Here is a 25,160-nt window from a genome sequence, read left to right on the forward strand (position 1 = left end):
AGGGTTGGGGGGCAGCTTTTTAGTCCATGATGACCTGTATGCCCTGCCACATTCGTTTAGTGTTCGTGGGGTTTTCGAAGAAGTCCTGCACTTTCTGACTGTGAGCACGCTTTGCAACCCTACTGTCACGGTTCAGGTTAGCTCTGGCTGTTTTTAATGCTACCATGTCGCCAGACTTAAACGCCTTGTTCCGAGCCTTCAGCATTGCACGTACCTCACTGTTCATCCAGGGTTTCTCGTTGGCCCGTGTGGGGATGTTCTTGATCACACTAACATTCTCCATGCACTTCTGAATGTATGCGGACACAGACTCTGCATACTCCTCCACACATGTGTAATGATTATCGGTGGCGGCTGTCTTGAACGTGTCCCAGTGTGTGGTTTTGAAGCAGTCTTGTAATGCTTCCTTTGCTCCCTCTGGCCAGGTCCTCACCTGCTTCATTGTAGCTTGCTTCCTGATCAGCAGGGGCTTGTATGCAGGAATTAGCATCACAGATAGATGATCTGAGGAGCCGAGGTGGGAGCGTGGTGCAGCTTTAAACGCATGTTTAATATTGCTGAACACCATGTCCAATGTGCTTCCACCCCTGGTTGCAAAATTCACATATTGATGGAAATGAGGGAACACAGTTTTCATGTTAGCTTGGTTAACTCCCTCTGGATGTGTAGATTGCAGTTCAATGACGGAGCAGTTCAAAGCATTCAAATCTCCTTTGGTGTTAGCACTTTGGGGAATGTATACTGCTGTGAAGATCATAGCACTGAATTCCCGGGGAAAATAAAATGGCCTGCATTTTATAGTTAATAGTTCTACATCGGGAGAGCAGTGACATGAGACTATCTTTCCATTGTTGCACCAGTTGTTATTGATGTATATACAAACACCACCGCCTCTGGATTTACCAGTCAGAGTTCTGCTCCTGTCCGACCGAAACATAGTTAGCCCCTCGATGCTAACTGCCTCGTCCGGAACGGATGGTTTCAGCCACGTTTCTGTGCGAAATATGGCACAGCAGTCTCTCTCGCGTCTTGCATATAAATCCAGCTTCAGGTAGTCCAGTTTGTTCTCCAGGGAGCGGACATTTGAAAGCAGGATGGAAGGAAGTGGCATTCTGTGAGGATTAGCCTTTAACTTTGTTGTTAGCCCAGCTCTGCATCTCCGCTTCTGCTTCTGATCACACCACTTACGTCTCCTCTGTCGACGGTCCCCGCTGGTACTAGGCTTCACAGGCCGCTGGATGTAGCCGGCGTAGTATTCCGATGCTAGCGGGGAGGTCCAACGTATATGCATCTTTCGGTCCAATACAGCCCGATATATCCACATCCAAAATTGTCTGGCGGTCGTACGTTACCACGGAGTGTCCACGCTGGAAGCCAGCCATGAAATTCACAGAATTTACCGATATATTTGCCAAAATGTTCTATTACTAGCATGAGCCTCTGCAGCCGCAGCCGAACAGGGCGCCGCCATCTTGCAGATTTCTTTGGACTTCATCACTGGTTTTCCTCCTTCCCAAGGTAACACCACAATACTCACCATAAATGACCGTTTTTCTAAAGCCGCACACTTCATTCCTCTTCCAAAACTTCCATCTTCTTCCGAGACTGCTGATCTTCTCACTACCCACATAGTCAGACAACATGGCATTCCTGTGGACATCGTCTCGGACCGTGGCCTTCAGTTCACATCCCGGGTGTGGCAGAACTTTTGCAAGGGAATTGGGGCCACGGTCAGTCTCACCTCTGGTTACCATTCACAAAATAACGGTCAAGCAGAAAGAGCCAACCAAAGTGTCGAAACCATGCTACGTTGTATATCCACCAAACAACCATCCTCGTGGAGCAAGTTTCTGCCTTGGGTCGAGTTTGCCTATAATTCCTTGAAGAGTTCGGCTACTGGGTTGTCACCATTTCAGTGTTCTTTAGGTCACCAACCACCTATGTTTCCTCAACAGGAGATAGAAGCTGCGGTTTTCTCTTCCCGTAAATACATCAAAAGGTGCCATCAAGTCTGGAAGGCCGCCCGGGCCTCACTGCTCAAGTCTTCCGAGAGGATGTGCCGCACTGCTAACCAACGACGCATTTCGGCCCCTTCGTACTCTCCTGGTCAACAAGTTCTACTACTGGCTAAAGATCTTCATCTAGAGGTACCATCCCGTAAACTTGCACCCCGGTTTGTAGGTCCATACACCATGGAGGCCATAATTAATCCAGTGGCAGTAAAACTTTCTCAACCCCCCTCAGTCAAGCGACACCCTGTGATCCATGTTTCTCAAATTAAGCCGATTGCTAGCTCCCCACTCCCCCGTCTCAGACATAACAGTCTTGCTGAAATAAGCAGGGGCGTCCATGGTAACGTTGCTTGGATGGCAACACATGTTGCTCCAAAACCTGTATGTACCTTTCAGCTTTAATGGTGCCTTCACAGATGTGTAAGTTACCCATGCCTTGGGCACTAATACACCCCCATACCATCACAGATGCTGGCTTTTCAACTTTGCGCCTAAAACAATCCGGATGGTTCTTTTCCTCTTTGTTCCGGAGGACACAACATCCACAGTTTCCAAAATCAATTTAAAATGTGGGCTCTTCAGACCACAGAACACTTTTCCACTTTGCATCAGTCCATCTTAGATGAGCTGGTGGCGTTTCTGGGTGTGGTTGATAATGGCTTTCGCTTTGCATAGTAGAGTTTTAACTTGCACTTACAGATGTAGCGACCAACTGTAGTTACTGACAGTGGTTTTCTTAAATGTTCCTGAGCCCATGTGGTGATATCCTTTACACACGGATGTCGCTTTTTTATGAAGTACCGCCTGAGGTATCGAAGGTCCGTTATATTATCACTTAAGTGCAGTGATTTCTCCAGATTCTCCGAATCTTTTGATGATTTTACAAATATATAGCTGGTTGAGAAATTATGTTCTTAAACTCTTGGACAATTTGCTCACGCATTTGTTCACAAAGCGGTGAAACCTCGCCCCATCCTTGTTTGTGAATGACTGAGCATTTGATGGAAGCTGCTTTTATACCCAATCATGGAACCCACCCGTTCCCAATTAGCCTGATCACCTGTGGGATGTTCCAAATAAGTGTTTGATGAGCATTCCTCAACTTTCTCAGTCTTTTTTGCCATTTGTGCCAGCTTTTTTGAAACATGTTGCAGGCATCAAATTCCAAAATGAGCTAATATTTGCAAAAAATATCAAATATTTCCATTTCGAATGTTAAGTATCTTGTCTTTGCAGTCTATTCAATTGAATATAAGTTGAAAAGGATTTGCAAATCTTTGTATTCATTTTGAGACACTTGTGATTTAGGGCTATATAAATAAACATTGATTGATTGATTGATTGATTTTTTTTTTGTTTTACTATTTACACAGCGTGCCAACTTCACTGGTTTTGGGTTTTATAAAAACAATGATTACTTTGGTATTGCATTACTCCTAACATTATTCCACAACGTTGCGTGGTGAGTTGATCCTGATGAAGTAATCCCAAAACTTTTACCCAAGGCTTTATTTGGCGTTGCACAAGTCTGGTTTTGTCTGACGTGGTGGGCGGAGAGTTTCGCGGAGCAGTGAATTGAAAACAACAACAACAAAAAATGTGCGTGAACAATCCCGGCCTTGGACTTACTATTAATGCTGTTGTGGTTGAGGTGCAAGTGCTCCAGGTGACTGTTGAAGAGTGGGATGGAAGCCAACTGGTTGTGGGCGAGCTGGAGGTCCAGCAAGGTGGAGATGTTGAACACGGCCTTGGGGACGCCTTTGTCACTCAGCTGGTTGTAGTTGAGTCTCACAAAGGCCAAGTGATCAAAGCTTTGGAAGTAGTCTCTGAAAAGGACAAAGATGACCCTAAGTCTGTTCACTCTGTACACCGGCCACAGCATTAGGTACACCTGACACACTTTTGGAAAACACTCTCAGTATGTTATTGTGAAGTTATGCAACTATGCACCTCTGCCAACTGCCACCACAGTAATTAATACAATATTACATGAATACTACCATATTTTTCAGACTATAAGCCACACCGGTTTATAAGTCGCACCCATTAAATTTTAGAAGAAAATAAATGTTTCCATATGTTAGCCGCGTCGGACTATAAGCCGCAGATATATACCAGTACACTGTGGAATGAGATACTGAAATGGAAATATTTTGTAAATGTTTATTTACATACTTTAATGGCGTCTGCAACGCGGCAGTAAAACGGCTGATCAAACAAAACAGAAACGCCATTGATGTCTTTATTCATCCTTTACAAGATAAATACGATTTTCTCCTTTTTTAATATGGTTCAAGAATTCTGTCAGGATTCTTCTTCCTAACACTTTGAGTTTGAACAGTTTTTTTTAAAGTGGATCATTATAGTACTTTGTTTGATTTCTTTGCTTAGTCCATTCCATTATTTAGCCGTTGGCTGTTGTCCATAGCAACCGGCAGCTCTTTAGTGCCGCCCTAGTGTCTCCCTGGAGCATTTTTAAAAATGGAAAAATATTTTTTTTGTTTTAGTATGTTTTTTGTTTGAGGACAAACATGAGACAAACCTTCCCAGTTGTTGGAAAGCCCACTGTTTAATATGTTTTTGTGTATGCTTCACTGATGAGAGTATTTGGTGAACATCATTTTGTCCTACTCATTTGGGCGGTTCTTGAACTCACCATCGTGTGGACTGTGGCGCAATAGTTTGTTTACATGTAAAATCTTCCACTCCTTCTTTGTCTCATTTTGTCCACCAAACGTTTTATACTGTGCGTGAATGCACAAAGGTGCGCTTTGTTGATGGTATTGCCTTGTTGGAGTGCTAATCAGGCATATTATTAGCATGCTAATCAATGCTAACATGCTATTTAGGCTAGCTGTATATACATATTGCATCATTTTGCCTCATTTGTAGGTATATTTGAGCTCTTTTAATATCCGTTACTTTTCTCCTCTTTGTACGGTATACAATTCATATTTGCATGTCTCATGACACATTATCTGTATGTAATATTGGCTGCATTTTTGATAGTTATTTGTGTGCCATGTTGTTTTAGACCACAGCAAACATTACCTTGCTTGCCAAAGATTGTAATAAATCCATTAGAAGAAGACAGCCTGCAGTTTCCTTTAACTTGGACACACACATCTATATCTTTGGCCATTAAAAGCCAGTCATTTCCAGGACTTAGCTCACCTTCTGAGTAGCCTCTGATTTACTAATGGTTTGTGTTATAAAAATGTGTAGAATAAATATTTAATTTCAACATTTCTGTCAACAAAGATTTGCTACATTTTGTTAGTAGGCTAATATAACTAATATAGACACTTTCATCATTTGTTGCCTTCATTATAACACTTATATAACACTTTTCAGTTTTTGCGGCTCCAGACAGATTTGTTTTTTGTATTTTTGGTCCAATATGGCTCTTTCAAGGTTTTGAGTTGCCGACCCCTTCCGCATCTTTGTATAAGCCGCATGGTTCAAAGCTTGGGAAAAAAAGTAGCAGCTTATATTTCGGAAAATACGGTATATAAATGTTTACATGCACAGAACTTCTCCAATCAGAATCTAAACTTCGGTTGATCGGAATTCCAAATTCACTGTTTACATGGCCCCTAAACAAATATATCCGATCATGATGTGTGTATACAGCGTTTCATTTGAATTAACCATCTTAAGTTGTCTTTTTTTTCCCCAGAAATACTAGAAGGAAAAACTACTTTTGCCGATTTTACAAACCTCCCCAGTTCTTTGCTCTGTGTACCCCACTCATTCAATTGTCCTCCTCTCCTGTCTGTTTATGTTGTACTTTTTAATTATATTTTCATGAACTTGTTTTGTACAACTTGATGTTCCGAACATTTTTGTCCGCAGCGGACACATTAGTCTTCCATCCCACCATGTTTGCGACTCTGCGATAAATAAGCAAATGAGTGTGTACATTGACACCGTTCGGAATAACGACACAGCACAAAACACCCCTCTTGTTCGGAATAACATTTTTGTCTGAATGGACCGTATCTGATAACAATCTTCCGATTGACGCGTTTATATTTAGTTTTTTTTAAGCTGATTGGACCTTTTATTGCGATTATTTGTGTCTATGTAACCATGGCTGACGTAATTTAAAATTTGCCATACCATTTCCAAAATACTGTATATTCCACCTTTTACCACTGATATTAAATGATTAAAAGGCAGCACTGATACATACAAATAACGCCAGACTTCCTTCAAGATCTCTGTCGGGGATTTGCAAACGCTTTCATTGGTTTATGGGGCAGTTATGGTTGAGCCCTGTGAACTCCGCCTAGCAACAAGTTGCCACACAATCCTATACACTAAGCTGTACTGCTCGCCTCATTATATTTATTTCGTCAAGTTGGATGATAAACTAATATACTTTTAAATTGTCTTTGCTATTTGCAACATGATAACATGATAGCCACTCCGAAAATAAATGTAACTTAATTAAGTGAGGATATTTTTTTTTTAAGTCTTGTATTATTATAAGAAAAACTAATTATTGTGTTTTGAGGATAATGACTTATTAGTACCAAAAAAAACCACTCTATTTTTTTCGATAGCAAATTTATATCCTTTGAAAAACATTTTTTTTGTGACAAAAGTGGTCGACTTGATAGAATGAAGATTTAATTTGAATAATTTGAATAATCCTGCTCTAGTGGTTTTAGGAATTTGCTGCAAAACAGTCTGTCTCCCAAGTTTTGAACTGAACCAAGCCGGATTTGGTCATTAATTATGTAGACTTAGACTGTAATATCGTTCTGTATTTTTTGACAATGGACCAACACCAACAAAAGCGGTGATCTTAGTTTAGATCTACACAATCCAATTCAACTGATGTGATGTTTATCTACCAAAAGTCTATCACCTTAGTGCAGGGGTCGGCAACCTTTACCACTCAAAGAGCCATTTTGACCCGTTTCACAAATTAAAGAAAACAATGGGAGCCACAAAACTCTTTTGAAATTTAAAATGAAATAACACTGCATATAACGTTTTTTTTTTGCTTTGTGCTATGTATAAACAAATTATTATGGGTTACATTTATGAAATAATTGAACGACTGCAGAGAAAATTTAATACAATTTCTGCATGCAACAAAACGTTTTTAACTCCGAAAAAGACGTCGGGTTGAAGGTTAAGTAAAATACTTAATGTCTATTTAAGTCCTCCTTGTAGTAATGAAAAAACAAAACGCCGAACTTAAATAATCCACTGGCAGAGAACCAAAAATGCCGTCCTCTCCCTGAACCGCAGCGCACAGCGTCTCCACATCAGAGCTGTATGACGTCACCTTTATCTTCACACAGGATTGTAAACTCTTTATTTGAATAAAAATCTTAGGGTACATTAAACCTATGTTTATTATTGCAATTTAGTCCTTAAATAAAATAGTGAACATACTAGACAACTTAGTCTGCTGACGTATGCAGTAACATACTGTGTCATTTGGCATTCTATTATTTTGTCAACATTATGAGGGACAAGCTGTAAAAATTGATTATTAATCTACTTTTTCATTTACTGTTAATATCTGCTTATTTTCTGTTTTAACATGTTCTATCTACACTTCTGTTACAATGTAATAATCACTAATTCTTCTCTTGTTTGATACTTTACATTAGTTTTGGATGACACCACAAATTTAGGTGTCAATCCGATACTAAGTAGTTACAGGATCATACATTGGTCATATTCAAAGTCCTCATGTGTCCAGGGACGTATTTCCTGACTTCATAAACATAATATGAACTTTTAAAAAGGAAAAAAGATTTTGTGACAATAAAAATTATCGACGTAATCATAGTACTATCGACTAGATACGCTATTGTACTTGATATTATTACAGTGGATGTCAGGGGTAGATTCATCCGTGGCATTTGTTTACATTGAGGAGCACTAGCTTGCTGTTAGCAGTTAGCTATTGTATCCTCCTACGGTGTGTAGTGAAACATGTTTAGCTATTCCGAGGATTAGTGATTTAGAAGTATCTAAAACACTGCCGAATGTGGATGGATGTTAGCTGCTAGCTAGCTAGCCATGTCTTAAAGCACCTCTTCCTGAGGGCGTTTTAGTGTTATAACTTCACCTTTATCTTTACTTTTTAGGCCAAAATGTTTTCAAGCCAAAATGCGTCCATTCTCCCTTTTCTGTCTACACACTGTGTCTGCTTGTAAGTACTCCGTGATTGTGCGCTGCCGAACATGCTCGTCTGCTCCTAAAACCAGAAATGTCATGCCCGTTTAAAAAAAAAAATGGGGAACCGGTACTTTTCAAACAGAGTATAGTACCGTTTTTGATTCATTAGTACCGCAATACTATACTAGTAATGGTATACCGTACAACCCTAGTTTATAGTCATAAATTACATACCAATTTTTTTACCTAATTTCATTTTCGTGTGGCACTAATATTTTGTTGTATGACATATAAATAGGATTTTGAATAGTGCAAACGCTAAAACCGGTTTGTGCCCTACCATTTTATTCACATACAACTTTTTCCGAGTCTGTTGGTGGTACGTAATGCTGCGCCCAAAGGGTTTCTATGCGATTATGTTCCCTGTGTGCCTGCACGGCCTGTGTATACTTGCTTCGGGATGTCGTCGATGCGGTTCTTGTCGAGGAAAAGCTGTATGAGACCGTTGGGAACGCCGGCGGGCATCTTCTTCAGCACGTTGTGTGCCAGGTTGAGCTGCATCAGGCTGGATAAATCCTTGAAGGTGTTACTGCCCAGGTCACTGTCACTCAGCTGGGACATTCAGAGTTAGAGCAAGAACACACACCGATACACTATATTGCCAAAAGTATTTGGCCACCCATCCAAATGATGAGAATCAGGTGTCTTAATCACTTGGCCCGGCCACAGGTGTATAAAATCAAGCACTTAGGCATAGAGACTGTTTCTACAAACATCTGTGAAAGAATGGGCCGTCTCATTGATTTCCAGCGTGGAACTGTCATAGGATGCCACCTGTGCAACAAATCCGGTCGTGAAATTCCCTCGTTCCTAAATATTCCAAAGTTAACTGTTGGCTTTATTATAAGACATGTGAAGAGTTTGGGAACAACAGCAACTCAGGCACCAAGTGGTAGGCCATGTAAACTGACAGAGAGGGGTCAGCTGATGCTGAAGCGCATAGTGCAAAGACTTTCTGCACAGTCAGTTGCTACAGAGCTCCAAACTTCATGTGACCTTCTAATTAGCCCACGTACAGTACGCAGAGAGCTTCATGGAATGGGTTTCCATGGCCGAGCAGCTGCATGTAAGCCATACATCTGCAAGTCCAATGCAAAGCGTGGGATGCAGTGGTGTAAAGCACGTCGCCACTGGACTCTAGAGCAGTAGAGACACCTTCTCTGGACTGATGAATCACGCTTTTCCATCTGGCAATCTGATGGACCAGTCTGGGTTTAGAGGTTGCCAGGAGAACGGTACTTTTCGGACTGCACTCTGTCTAGTGTGAAATTTGGTAGAGGAGGAATTATGGTGTGTGGTTGTTTTTCAGGAGTTGGGCTTGGCCCCTTAGTTTCAGTGAAAGGAACTTTGAATGCTCCAGGATACCAAAACATTTTGGAAAATTCCATGCTCCGAACAGTTTGAAGCTGGCCCCTTCCTCTTCCAACATGACTGTGGACCAGTGCACAAAGCAATGTCCATAAAGACATGGATGACAGAGTCTGATGTGGATGAACTTGACTGGCCTGCACAGAGTCCTGACCTGAACCCGATAGAACACCTTTGGGATGAATTAGAACGGAGACTGTGGGCCAGGTTTTCTCAACCAACATCAGTGTGTGACCTCACCAATGCGCTTTTGGAAGAATGGTGGGAAATTCCTATAAACACACTCCGCAACCTTGTGGACAGACTTCCCAGAAGAGTTGAAGCTGTAATAGCTGCAAAAAGTGGACCCACATCATATTGAACCCCATGGGTTAGGAATGGGATGGCACTTCAAGTTCATACGTGAGTCAAGGCAGGTGGCCAAATACTTTTGGCAATCCAAACCATGACTTTCACCTGGTTGTGGTAGAGGTCGAGCAAGGTCAGATTGCCCATCTTGCTGAGGGCACCCGCAGGTATTTTGGAAATGCGATTACTGCCGAGACGCAACTGTTCCAGACTTGCTGGAAGACCCGAGGGCACCTCTTTCAGCTGATTACGTTGCACGTACAAGTACAACAGAGCAGGTATCTTCTGGAACACCTACGTGGAAGATAAAAATAGAAATCATAAGCTCCAAGTATTTCAAAAACATCAAGTTGGAAATTAAGGAAGCGGTCCGACCTGTTTGTCTATTCGCTGGATGCGGTTGTTTGAGAGGTTGATCCAGCGGACATCCGTGGCATTCAGGAATGGCTCCGCCGTCACCTCGGTGATGTAGTTGTTCTGCAGGTACAGGTAGTAGGCCCTGGGCGGGATGGCGGGGATGGCGCGGATGTTACGGTTCTCGCAGTTGAGAGAGTTGGGGTAGCTGGGAGAGCACAGACACTCCCGGGGACAGTCGGGGTACATGGAGGGCGGGCCCAGGATGACCGGAGGGATGTCCGTGGGCTCCTTCGGCTCCGGCTGGGTGACGACGGGCTCCCTGGGGATGAATGGGCGCCTGGTGGGCTTTTTTGGCCGGACGCTCTGGGTGAGCACTGCTCCCATCAGGAGGAGCAGCGTCAAGGCGCAAAAGAGTCCTGAGACGGCCCGCATTCTCCTGAATGAACAGAAAACATAATTTATACAAGTTTTTGTTCATTCTGGTTAGGGTTGTACGGTATAAACGACATGTCATCGGCATGCGACTGTGAATTGTTTTTGTTTGCGGATGACTCGGCCCTGCTGGTATCCGACAAGGACAAGTCACAGGTGGAGAAAATCCTCAGTGCTTTGATTGATTGATTGATTGATTGAGACTTTTATTAGTAGGTTGCACAGTGAAGTACATATTCCGTACAATTGACCACTAAATGGTAACACCCGAATAAGTTTTTCAACTTGTTTAAGTCGGGGTCCACTTAAATTGATTCATGATACAGATATATACTATCATATATACTATCATCATAATACAGTCATCACACAAGATAATCACATTGAATTATTTACATTATTTACAATCAGGAGTGTGGAGGGGGGTGGGGTGGGGGGGGGGGGAGTGGACATAGAGAGAGAGAGAGAGAGAGAGAGAGAGAGATCAGAAGGCATAAGAAAAAGAATCTGCATTTGATTGTTTACATTTGATTATTAGCAATCCGGGTAGGGTGTTAGTTTAGGGTTGTAGCTGCCTGGAGGTGAACTTTTATAGCGGTTTTGAAGGAGGATAGAGATGCCCTTTCTTTTATACCTGTTGGGAGCGCATTCCACATTGATGTGGCATAGAAAGAGAATGAGTTAAGACCTTTGTTAGTTCGGAATCTGGGTTTAACGTGGTTAGTGGAGCACCCCCTGGTGTTGTGGTTATGGCGGTCATTTACGTTAAGGAAGTAGTTTGACATGTACTTCGGTATCAGGGAGGTGTAGCGGATTTTATAGACTAGGCTCAGTGCAAGTTGTTTAACTCTGTCCTCCACCTTGAGCCAGCCCACTTTAGAGAAGTGGGTAGGAGTGAGGTGGGATCTGGGGTGGAGGTCTAGAAGTAACCTGACTAGCTTGTTCTGAGATGTTTGGAGTTTAGATTTGAGGGTTTTGGAGGTGCTAGGGTACCAGGAGGTGCATGCGTAATCGAAAAAGGGTTGAACGAGAGTTCCCGCCAGAATCCTCAAGGTGCTTTTGTTGACCAGAGAGGAAATTCTGTAGAGAAATCTCGTTCGTTGGTTAACCTTTTTGATTACCTTGGTTGCCATTTTATCACAGGAAAGGTTAGCCTCTAGAATGGAACCTAGGTAGGTGACCTCATCTTTCCTGGTGATGACACTGTCACCTACTTTTATGGTGAAGTGATTGACTCTCTTAAGTTTGATGTGGGACCCAAACAGGATGGATAGCTCTGTAGAACTTGCACCTGGCTCGCTGACAACAAGCTATCCATACACTTGGGTAAAACGGAATCCATCCTGTTTGGGTCCCACATCAACCTTAAGAAAGTCAATGACTTCACTATAAAAGTGGGTGACATTGTTATCACCAGGAAAGATGAGGTCACCTACCTAGGTTCCATTCTAGAGGCTAACCTTTCCTGTGATAAAATGGCAACCATGGTAATCAAAAAGGTTAACCAACGAACGAGATTTCTCTACAGAATCTCCTCTCTGGTCAACAAAAGCACCATGAGGATTCTGGCGGGAACTCTCGTTCAACCCTTTTTCGATTACGCATGCACCTCCTGGTACCCTAGCACCTCCAAAACCCTCAAATCTAAACTCCAAACATCTCAGAACAAGCTAGTCAGGTTACTTCTAGACCTCCACCCCAGATCCCACCTCACTCCTACCCACTTCTCCAAAGTGGGCTGGCTCAAGGTGGAGGACAGAGTAAAACAACTTGCACTGAGCCTAGTCTATAAAATCCACTACACCTCCCTGATACCGAAGTACATGTCAAACTACTTCCTTAACGTAAATGACCGCCATAACCACAACACCAGGGGGAGCTCCACTAACCACGTTAAACCCAGATTCCGAACTAACAAAGGTCTTAACTCATTCTCTTTCTATGCCACATCAATGTGGAATGTGCTCCCAACAGGTATAAAAGAAAGGGCATCTCTATTCTCCTTCAAAACCGCAATAAATGTTCACCTTCAGGCAGCTACAACCCTAAACTAACACCCTCCCCGGATTGCTAATAATCAAATGTAAACAATCAAATGCAGATACTTTTTCTTATGCCTTCTGATCTCTCTCTCTCTCTCTCTCTCTCTCTCTCTCTCTCTCTCTCTCTCTCTCTCTCTCTCTCTCTCTCTCTCTCTCTCTCTCTCTCTCTTTCTATGTCCACTACTTGCTGTCCATATCCTACCCCCCCCCACACCCCTGATTGTAAATAATGTAAATAATTCAATGTGATTATCTTGTGTGATGACTGTATTATGATGATAGTATATATCAGTATCTGAATCAATTTAAGTGGACTTAAACAAGTTGAAAAACTTATTCGGGTGTTACCATTTAGTGGTCAATTGTACGGAATATGTACTTCACTGTGCAACCTACTAATAAAAGTCTCAATCAATCAATCAATCAAAAGTATACCTACTAGTATAGTACGGCGATACTAATGAATCATATTCAGTGCCCCCTCTTTTTTTAAACGAGCATGACGGCGCGTCGTCACGTTGTGTCATTGCTGGTTTTAGGACCAGAGGAGCATGTTCGGCAGCGCACATACACGGAGTACTTACAAGCAGACACAGTGTGTAGACAGAAAAGGGAGAACGGACGCATTTTGGCTTGAAAACTGACGATAAAGGTGAAGTTATAACACTGAAACACCCTCAGGAAGAGATGCTTTAAGACATGGCTAGCTAGCTAGCGGCTAAAGTCCATTCGCAGTCTGCAGGGTTTTAGCTACTTCTAAATCACTAATCCTCACCTCCATGGCAACAAATAAGGTACGTTTCTTACAATTACCATTATCACTGGAGGACGAGGAATAGCTAAACATGCTTCAGTACACACCATAGGAAGATGCAATAGCTCACCTTCGTCACAGTGTAAACAAACACCATGGGTGACATCCACTGTAATGATACCAACTACAGGGGCGTATCTAGTCGATACTACTATGATTACATCGATATTTTTTGGAATAATTTTTTTTATATACATTTTTTTTAATGTATACTATGTTTATAAAGTCAGGAAATACGTCCCTGGACACATGAGAACTTAAATTATGACCAATGTATGATCCTGGTATCGGATTTACTTGGTATCGGATTGATTCCTGAATTTGTGGTATCATCCAAAACTAATGTAAAGTATCAAACAAGAGAAGAATTATTACATTTTAACAGAAGTGTACATAGAACATGTTAAAAGGGAAAATAAGCAGATGTTAACAGTAAAATGAACAAGTATATTAATAATAATTTTTTACAGTTTGTCCTTATTAATGTTGACGAAATAATAGAATATAAATGACACAATATGTTACTGCATACGTCAGCAGACTAATTAGGAGCCTTTGTTTGTTTACTTACTACTAAAATACAAGTTTTCCATGTTCACTATTGACTATGACTAACCCTCGTCTACATGATGACGGATAAAGTACGTTTCTTACATGTACCATTATCACTGCAGGACAAGGAATAGCTAAACATGCTTCAGTACACACCGTAGGAGGATGCAATAGCTCAACGACGTCACCGCTAACAAAAGCTAGAGTGCCTGAATGTAAACAAATGCCATGAGTGGATCTTTCCACTGTAATGATACCAAGTACAATAGCGTATCTAGTCGATACTACTATGATTACATAGATATTTTTTATCGTCACACAATCTTTTTTCCTTTTTCCGGTACCGGTACCAAAATATTGGTATTGGGACAACCCTAATTCTAGTACATTGTTGTTAGTCAGACCCTTCAGGATTTTGGGATGACCAATCCCTGCAACTTCCTCCTACAGTTCTGACAATGTTCTCAACGAATGAGGGGAACATCTACATCAAATGTGTCGGAACATTCTGAAAAGTTTATGTTCCACACTTGGAGTGTCTGCGACTTGCGGACGACAGAACAGGTCGTGGACAATAAGGGAGCTGTTTGTTGTACCCCGCATACGTTGCATGCACTGGTGTGATCGAACACGTACGGTAGGAAGGGGATTAATTTGTCGTGGTTTACCTGACACGTGAAACGTGACGAATTTGGGGCGTCCGTTGAATATCTGCGTTTTGTGGCAATTCCAACTCTGACCACAGTGTCGGTTGCTATGTAAAGTGGCACGTTCCATCTTTTTCAGATGACTCCATTGCTAAATGTTAACCCCTTCCTCTCAAACAAGATCCATCCAGGAATCCTTCCCTACTAACGGGCCGTAGACATGCAGATTATGTTTGGTCCTGTGACGGCGCACACCTTTTACGGTTCATGTTTAAACTGACCAACAAAATGGTTGCTTTAGTCCAGGCTTAGCTCAACTCGCTGTAGATCCACCCGTGGCATTTGTTTACATTGAGGAGCGCTAGTTTGCTGTTAGCAGTTAGCTATTGTATCCTCCTACGGTGTGTAGTGAAGCAAGTTTAGCTAGTCCTCGTCCTTCAGTGATAATAGTACTTGTAAGAAACATACTTTATTTCTCGCCACGGAGCCGAGGATTAGTGATTTAGAAGTAGCTAAAACACTGCAGACTGCGAAAGGATGTTGGCTGCTAGTTAGCTAGCCATGTTTTAAAGCATCTCTTCCTGAGGGTGTTTCAGTGTTATAACTTCACCTTTACCTTTAGTTTTGAAGCCAAAATGTGTCCGTTCTCCCTTTTCTGTCTACACACTGTGTCTGCTTGTAAGTACTCCGTGTGTGTGCGCTGCCGAACATGCTCCTCTGCTCATAAACCAGCAATGAAAACAAAACAAAAAATGGGGAACCGGTACTTTTCAAACAGAGTATAGTACCGTTTTTGATTCATTAGTACTGCAATACTATAGTAGTACTGTATACCGTACAACCCTAGATTGTAGTCATTATTTACTTGCTGTACATGTTGTGGTCAAACATGTACGGTAGGAAGGGGATTAATTTGTCGTGGTTTACCTGACACGTGAAACGTGACGGATTTGGGGCGTGTACTGTCCACTTTAGCTATTGAATAACTGTGGCATAATTGTGGCAATTCCAACTCTGACCACAGTGCTAGTTGCTATGTAGAGTGGCACTTTCTATTATTTTCAGCAGACTACATTGCAAAATGATTAACCCAGTACACCTTCCTGTATAAATGTCAATTGATTTTTGATATGAAGGCTCCAAAATACAAAAGACTCGATGCGACCACACATTACAGTGTCAGAGTTACAAAAAAACACATTGATAGCACATTTGGTAAATCCAAAGCTGAAGCAATGTTATTGGACATTACTAGAAAACTGCCAAATCCTGGATGGACTTGGTAGTGGACTGCACATTGGAGTAGTGCAGGCCTGGGCAATTATTTTGACTTAGGGGACCAAGTTTAGAGAAAAAAAAGTGTCTGGGGGCCAGTATATCTATTTTTAGGAACACGAATACAAAACCTCACAATAATGTCTGATTGAATGCTAAAAACGTTATGACAGACCGCCTTAAAAAACTGAATGGAATTTAAACTTTTTTTTACTGAACGAGACACCCAGAATGTACATGAAAATAAAGAATGTGGGATTTACAAGATTAACTATGAAGGCTAAAACACTGAATATTGACAACATATGAACGTCACACCCCCCTCTCCATTCACATATTTTACAATTAAGCAAAACGCAACAAAAATGCAACAAACACAGTGAAATACGAACGCAAAGTGTAAAAAAAAAAAACACCTACAATCTGATATGTGATATATCGCTAAGCTTTAGAACTTTGTTGTAAAAGTTTCCTTCCGCGTCTGTCCCTGACACCCACATTTCAGGCTGGCCGCTCTGGAAACACTCTGTGGAAACGCTCCCCACCCACACTGCTTGGTGCCTCGTCTGAGCTGCTGTGAATTAGATTACCATAGTAACTAATTAGATTACCATAGTAACTAATTAGATGACCGTCTAACTAATTAGATGACCATAGTAACTCAGTAGATTACCTTAGTAACTCATTAGATTACCATAGTACCTAATTAGATTACCATAGTAACTCATTAGATTACCATAGTAACTCATTAAATTACCATAGTAACTAGTATATCATACAAAAGGGAAGATTCCAACCATTGAAATACATAGTTATATTTTTATATAGTTATATAGGTATAGTATAGTTCAGGATTTACGGTCATTTAAAAACATCACTGCACATCATAATGGCAGCTACAGTTTCCATCTTAAAGATCTAAAACAATTATTTGGGAATGTCCGGCGGGCCAGATTGAAAATCTTAACGGGTCGAATGCGGCCCCCCCCAGGCCTTAATTTGCCCAGGTCTGGAGTAGTGGGTTCCCATTGGGAGGTGCATTTTTCCTATGCTTGCCGGTGTTCTGCAATTTAGGTAATGGACGGATATGGATGAAATTTTCAGAAAATGTCCGAAGTAGGTCTTGGAACAAAAGTTTTTATTACTATTCATTAATGAGCTTGTTAAAATACTTATTGTTTACATTCAGTCCGTCACCATGCAGTATAGAGCAGTGTCAGTCATTTTAGCTCAGGGGCCACATGGAGGAACATCTATTCCCAAGTGGGCCGGACTGGTAAAATCATGGCATGATAACTTAAAAATAAAGACAACTTTACATTTTTTTCTTTGTTTAAAAATAAAGCAAGGACATTCTGAAAATGGAGACATCATAATGTTGTTTTTACACTTACATGTTGCGGTTAATAGTATTTGATCTTCATTTGTTGTTATTTATACGTTCTAAATAAATTATGTGATAATGTTCATCAATCAAACAGGTGGAATTGAGTCTGGGAAAGTTTTAAAATGTTCCCACTGGTCTTATTTTTAGTCTATCTGAAGATAAATAAATAATAAATGGGTTATACTTGTATAGCGCTTTTCTACCTTCCAGGTACTCAAAGCGCTTTGACAGTATTTCCACATTCACCCATTCACACACACATTCACACACTGATGGCGGGAGCAGCCATGCAAGGCGCTAACCAGCAGCCATCAGGAGCAAGGGTGAAGTGTCTTGCCCAAGGACACAACGGACGTGACTAGGATGGTAGAAGGTGGGGATTGAACCCTAGTAACCAGCAACCCTCCGATTGCTGGCACGGCCACTCTACCAACTCCAAATGACAGGATGTTATTAATGTAATTTTCTCATATTCCTCAACTGATGTACTATTACTAACATCATGTGGTTTATTCTGTAAATATGTAGTATCATTTACAACAAAACTTGTCAATTTGGACTCATTTCTTGAATCACACATGAGGTTAGAAGGGGATAGGTACCTTCCGTTCTTTCTATTTCCAATTCTGAAACGCAAATAAAAAAAATAAAAAATTAGAGCTGTTTTTCGATTTTTATTATACATGGCAGATTTTAAAACAAACAAAAAAAAGGGTTTATTTTCATTAAAATATTGCCATTAAATTTGATTTTGTGCGGTTTTCCTTTAATGGATTTGAATTTTTCCAGATAAACACAAAAAAAATAAAAAAAATAAAAATGTCATCCAAAATGCAAAAATGAGTGGTTATGTGTGATGACAAATTGAACCAGAAGCAGTATTTTAGCCTTTCTTTTGCGTTTAGCGTGTTTTTAGCATGACCATAACATCTTGGTTCAGTTTGTTTTAAAAAAGTCTCATTAAATAACTTTTGTTTCAGAAATGAAAATAGAAAAAATGGAATGTATATATGTATGTGCGTATATGGGTATACCGGTATATGTATATGTTTATATATGTATGTGTGTGTGATGATCTGACACTCCATTTCTGTTTGTGCTTCCTTGTTTTGTGTTTATTCCCTATCAGTGCTCTTGTTTTGATATCCATTTTCTGCATGTCTCCGCTGAGCGCTGTTTTCGTCTGACCTGTTGCTGATTAGCACCAGGTGTGGCCCGGATGCCAATCAACGGCAGGTGAGGGGAAAACAGCGCTCAGAGCACTGATAGGAAATGAACACAAAACAAAGAAGCACAAACAGAAATGGAGTGACAAATCGTCACAGCATGTGTGTTTATGGGTATATATGTATATTTTTATGTATATGTACAAACCCCGTTTTCTTATGATTTGGGAAATTGTTTTAGATGTAAATATAAACGGAATACAATGATTTGCAAAGCCTTTTCAACCCATATTCAATTGAATGCACTACAAAGACAAGATATTTGATGTTCAAACTCATAAACTTTATTTTTTTTTTGCAAATAATAATTAACTTAGTATTTCATGGCTGCAACACGTGCCAAAGTAGTTGGGTAAGGGCATGTTCACCACTGTGTTACATGGCCTTTCCTTTTAACAACACTCAGTAAACGTTTGGGAACTGAGGAGACACATTTTTTAAGCTTCTCAGGTGGAATTCTTTCCCATTCTTGCTTGATGTACAGCTTAAGTTGTTCAACAGTCCGGGGGTCTCCGTTGTGGTATTTTAGGCTTCATAATGCGCCACACATTTTCAATGGGAGACAGGTCTGGACTACAGGCAGGCCAGTCTAGTACCCGCACTCTTTTACTATGAAGCCACGTTGATGTAACACGTGGCTTGGCATTGTCTTGCTGAAATAAGCAGGGGCGTCCATCGTAATGTTGCTTGAATGGCAGCATATGTTGCTCCAAAACCTGTATGTACCCTTCAGCATTAATGGCACCTTCACAGATGTGTAAGTTACCCATGTCTTGGGCACTAATACACCCCCATACCATCACAGATGCTGGCTTTTCAACTTTGCGCCTATAACAATCCAGATGGTTATTTTCCTTTTTGGTCCGGAGGACACGACGTTTACAGTTTCCAAAAACAATTTGAAATGTGGACTCGTCAGACCACAGAACACTTTTTCACTTTGTATCAGTCCATCTTAGATGAGCTCAGGCCCAGCGAAGCCGACGGCGTTTCTGGGTGTTGTTGATAAACGGTTCTCGCCTTGCATAGGAGAGTTTTAACTTGCACTTACAGATGTAGCGACCAACTGTAGTTACTGACAGTGAGTTTCTGAAGTGTTCCTGAGCCCATGTGGTGATATCCTTTCCACACTGATGTCGCTTGTTGATGCAGTACAGCCTGAGGGATCAATAGTCACGGGCTTAGCTGCTTACGTGCAGTGATTTCTCCAGATTCTCTGAACCCTTTGATGATATTACGGACCGTAGATGGTGAAATCCCTAAATTCCTTGCAATAGCTGGTTGAGAAAGGTTTTTCTTAAACTGTTCAACAATTTGCTCACGCATTTGTTGACAAAGTGGTGACCCTCGCCCCATCCTTGTTTGTGAATGACTGAGCATTTCATGGAATCTACTTTTATACCCAATCATGGCACCCACCTGTTCCCAATTTTCCTATTCACCTGTGGGTGTCATGATCCGTGGTCCGGATCATGTTTTGTTTAGTTATGTTCTGTTAGTTTTGGACTTCCTTAGTTGTTTTGTGCACTTCAGGAGTTTGTTTTGGTTGTCATGGTCACTCTTTGTGTGCACCTGTCTCTGATTAGTGCTCGCCCGCTCACCTGCTTCCCGAGCGCTAATCAGAGGCATTATTTAAGTTGCCTTTGCCAGTCACTCGTCCTGCTTTCGTTGTGTTTTGCTCCATGCAATTGTCACGTGAGTTTTTGAGTTCCTTGTCTTTTGCCTATGCTAAGTAAATAGTTCCTTAGCTTCCCGTGCGCTCGGCACGCATCCTTGTTGTTTTGTTTATTGGATGATTTATGAGAAATAAATCACTTCCTACCTTACGCCTTCGTCCAGAGCCGTTCCTTTGCATTGGGAGAACAACCGCGCAGCAAGCGCACCCCCTCACTGTGACAGAACGAAAGCAGCATCGTTCTTCCGCAGACGGGCCACGAGGAGATGGAGACGCGCTGGCGAGGACGGAAGCCAGCCAGAAAGGCTTCTTTTCGCCGTCATGACGCGTCGCTCCCGCAAGCTCCTCCCCCGGACCGAAGCAAGTTGCAGCCAGACCAGTATTGCTCGCACCCAAAATTAGGTAATCCCATCACATATTTTGCTAAGCAATTCACCGATTGGGCTGTCAGTCAGCTGGAGACCCGCACGGATGACGTCATCCCGCCCACTGTGGATGACGTCAGAGACGAAGATTTTTTTTTAAATTCTTTTGACTCTTTCTGTCAGCAACCTCCTAAAGACTTTAATTCTAAAATTAAACATTATCAGGACATTCTTTTGAAATTTAGATGTCAGCCACAGTCTCCTTCTGAGTGCCAAGCTCCGCCCCCTAGGACTCTAGCCCCGCCCACGTCAGTGACTTTTTCCTCTCATCCTCCCAAAAGACCTCAGGTGGGTCTTTGGGAGGATGAGAAGAGAATGGGAAAAGACATTTTGGACAATTTAGAGGGGAGGATTTTTCCCCCATCCTGACCTCCCGCCACCCACCCGTAAAGACTGTTCCAGACCGCAAGGAGCGCGTCTGGTATCCGCCCCTTGAGGGGGGGCTGGGGCCGGGAGCTGTGCTGGTGGGGTGGCTCAGCTGCGCCCAACCAGGCAGCAACTTCCATCCCGGCCGCCACCACCAGTCTTTCGGCATGCCAAACCGCTACCCCCAGCTAGACCACCTCCGCCATGCTCATGGCTAACCTCTGCCCGGGTGGGCCTGCAGACGCCACCATCTTGTCCAGTGGGCCTGCAGACGACACCATCTTGTCCGGTGGGCCTGCAGACGCCACCATCTTGTCCGGTGGGCCTGCAGACGCCACCATCTTTTCCGGTGGGCTTGCAGACGCCACCATCTCCAGTACCTGTTCCTGCACCCCGGCAGGCACCTGTTCCTGCACCCCGGCTGGCACCTGTTCCTGCACCCCGGCTGGCACCAGTGCCTGCACCCCGGCTGGCACCAGTGCCTGCACCCCGGCTGGCACCAGTGCCTGCACCCCGGCTGGCACCAGTACCTGCTCCACGCCAGACGCCTGTACCTCCTCCTCGCCAGACGCCTGTACCTGCTCCTCGCCAGACGCCTGTGCCTGCTCCTCGCCAGACGCCTGTGCCTGCTCCTCGCCAGACGCCTGTACCTGCTCCTCGCCAGACGCCGGTGCCTGCTCCTCGCCAAGCTCCGGTGCCTGCTCCTCGCCAGACGCTTGTGCCTGCTCCTCGCCAGACGCCGGTGCCTGCTCCTCGCCAAGCGCCGGTGCCTGCTCCTCGCCAAGCTCCGGTGCCTGCTCCTCGCCAAGCTCCGGTGCCTGCTCTTCACCAAGTTCCGGTGCCTGCTCCTCGCCAAGCTCCGGTGCCTGCTGCCACGCCTGACTCGCCGCCTGCACCTGCTACCACGCCTGACTCGCCGCCTGCACCTACTACCACGCATGACTCGTCCGCTGCGGCGTCCACGCCTGCCATGACGGCGCCGACGCGCCCACCTCCCGGTCGACCACGGATGTGGCCGCTCCCTGGTCGTCCGCCTCGCCAAGTGCGCCCGCCATTCCCTGGTCGCCCGCCTCGCCTGCTGCGGCGGCGTTCCACTCGCCGCCGCCACTTGACTTGTCCTCGGTGTATTCGGGGACACTTGGCCTGGCGACCCACCGTCATGTCCTCCCTCCGCCCTCCCATGACTTTTGACCCTGCTGGTTTTTTGGACATCTAGAATCTGTCCATAAGGGGGAGGCTCTGTCATGATCCGTGGTCTGGATCATGTTTTGTTTAGTTATGTTCTGTTAGTTTTGGACTTCCTTAGTTGTTTTGTGCACTTCAGGAGTTTGTTTTGGTTGTCATGGTCACTCTTTGTGTGCACCTGTCTCTGATTAGTGCTCGCCCGCTCACCTGCTTCCCGAGCGCTAATCAGAGGCATTATTTAAGTTGCCTTTGCCAGTCACTCGTCCTGCTTTCGTTGTGTTTTGCTCCATGCAATTGTCACGTGAGTTTTTGAGTTCCTTGTCTTTTGCCTATGCTAAGTAAATAGTTCCTTAGCTTCCCGTGCGCTCGGCACGCATCCTTGTTGTTTTGTTAATTGGATGATTTATGAGAAATAAATCACTTCCTACCTTACGCCTTCGTCCGGAGCCGTTCCTTTGCATTGGGAGAACAACCGCGCAGCAAGCGCACCCCCTCACTGTGACAGTGGGATGTTCCAAATAAGTGTTTGATGAGCATTCCTCAACTTTATCAGTATTTATTGACACCTTTCCCAACTTCTTTGTCACGTGTTGCTGGCATTAAATTCTAAAGTTAATGATTTTTTGCAAAAAAAAAAAAGTTTATCAGTTTGAACAGCAAATATGTTGTCTTTGTAGCATATTCAACTGAATATGGATTGAAAAAGATTTGCAAATCATTGTATTCTGTTTATATTTACATCTAACACAATTTCCCAACTCATATGGAAATGGGGTTTGTATATATAAATGTATATGTATATACATATTTATATTTTTATGTCTATCATTGTTATAAATGATAAATGATAAATAGGTTATACTTGTATAGCGCTTTTCTACCTTCAAGGTACTCAAAGCGCTTTGACAGTATTTCCACATTCACCCATTCACACACACATTCACACACTGATGGCGGGAGCTGCCATGCAAGGCGCTAACCAGCAGCCATCAGGAGCAAGGGTGAAGTGTCTTGCCCAAGGACACAACTGACGTGACTAGGATGGTAGAAGGTGGGGATTGAACCCTAGTAACCAGCAACCCTCCGATTGCTGGCACGGCCACTCTACCAACTTCGCCACGCCCTGTTGTCCCCAAAAGGGACAAGCGGTAGAAATCGGATGGATGGGTCCGAAATTGGTTTTTATGATTTGCATTTAAGAATTTGATAATGAACGGAAGGTACACGGACTCGGATACATATTATTTCAGCATATTTATGTGCGCCCAGAAAATGTGTCCCCACTCATAAGTACAACACAAAATATTTTATTTTGGTAAATGTCAAAACAACTATGACTAATAAGCAGCATAAGTACATATTTCTATTGTGACATCCAGTGGACACATTTAGAACAGCAGTTTCTTCCTTTCAAAAATTTCAGCTCATTTTTATACCCCGCAAACTCATCTCGTGGGCCCAATAAAACTTATTGGCAGGTTAATCAAGGTTTATACTGTTTTGGTTTTGCTAAAAAATAACCACAATATATTAATATTTTTCACTTTAACTGTTGTGGTTATTTCGCTGGAGAAAACTTTCAGCATGGATGCACACGGTGCACGTGCTCAGTAGCGTTGGGTAGCACATTTTTTTATGGGTAGCACATTTTCTCAGAACACCGCCTTCCTCACACATCCCAAAATCCTGAGTGTTGGATTTTTCAGAGAGTGTAAATCATCCAAAGGTGTGAAAGTGACTGTGTTGTACATGTACCCTATTTTCCGGACCGTAGGGCGCCCCGGATTATAAGGCGCACTGCCGATGAGCGGGTCTATTCAGGTCTATTTTCATACAAAAGGTGCACCGGATTTTAAGGGCGCATTAAAGGGGTCATATTATTATAATTTATTTTCTAAATTGAAAACACTTCCTTGTGGTCTACATAACATGTAATGGTGGTTCTTTGCCAGATGAGGTGGTTCGGGCATTTGGTCAGGATGCCTCCCGAACGCCTCCCTAGGGAGGTGTTTAGGGCACGTCCGACCGGTAGGAGGCCACGGGGAAGACCCAGGACACGTTGGGAAGACTATGTCTCCCGGCTGGCCTGGGAACGCCTCGGGATCCCCCGGGAAGAGCTGGACAAAGTAGCTGGGGAGAGGGAAGTCTGGGCTTCCCTGCTTTGGCTGCTGTCCCCGCGACCTGACCTCGGATAAGTGGAAGAAAATGGATGGATGGATGGTAGTTCTTTGGTCAAAATGTGGCTTTCTGACAGTCGCTTTAGGATGCGCCGTTTTGTGGGCAGTCTTATTTACGTGGCTCACCTTCGGGAATTAACCACAACTCTACTTGCAGAGTCAAAACTAACCAACGACTTCGACATTGTGACCGATGTGAGGCAGGGTTGCATCCTGTCGCTATTGCTGTTCATAATTTTTATTGACTTCATTGATGAAGAAGTCCGTCACCGGGGCAAACTTTGGCATCAAGTGGGGAGAGGGCAGATTAACCGACCTAGACTTTGCGGATGACCTGGCTCTGGTTAGCCATACTCAGCGTGCACTCCAAGAGATGACCAACAATCTCCACGAGCACGGAGAAAAAATCGGACTACGGATAGGCCAAGAAAAAACCAAGGCCATGGCCGTTGGACAAATACAACACATTCCACCACTCACTATAGACAAACATGACCTAGAGTATGTTGACGACTTCACCTATTTTGGAAGTAACTTCTCAAGTACAGAAGACGTGGAGAAAGATGTCAATAACAGAATTGGCAAAGCTGCAGAAGTGTTCCAACGGCTCCGAAACATCTGGTCGTCCAAAGCCATCACAACGGCCATCAAGCTAGTGGTCATTC

The 25,160-nt window shown here is 43.1% G+C and overlaps 1 protein-coding gene across 1 annotated transcript in view; it reads right to left on the minus strand.

The window, feature by feature from the left end:
- prelp (proline/arginine-rich end leucine-rich repeat protein) overlaps positions 1-25,160 on the minus strand; it is a 65,549-nt gene that overhangs the window by 6,880 nt on the left and 33,509 nt on the right. Inside the window, exons 2-5 of the mRNA XM_062054954.1 lie at positions 10,311-10,728; positions 10,044-10,229; positions 8,614-8,771; positions 3,642-3,838 (exon numbers count right to left, since the gene is read on the minus strand). Of these exons, the coding sequence (XP_061910938.1) occupies positions 3,642-3,838; positions 8,614-8,771; positions 10,044-10,229; positions 10,311-10,724 (955 nt within the window). The 5' untranslated portion in view covers positions 10,725-10,728. The remainder of the gene's footprint in view (positions 1-3,641; positions 3,839-8,613; positions 8,772-10,043; positions 10,230-10,310; positions 10,729-25,160) is intronic.

The sequence above is a fragment of the Entelurus aequoreus genome, linkage group LG01 (assembly GCF_033978785.1).
Source record: "Entelurus aequoreus isolate RoL-2023_Sb linkage group LG01, RoL_Eaeq_v1.1, whole genome shotgun sequence".
Lineage (NCBI taxonomy): Eukaryota > Metazoa > Chordata > Actinopteri > Syngnathiformes > Syngnathidae > Entelurus > Entelurus aequoreus.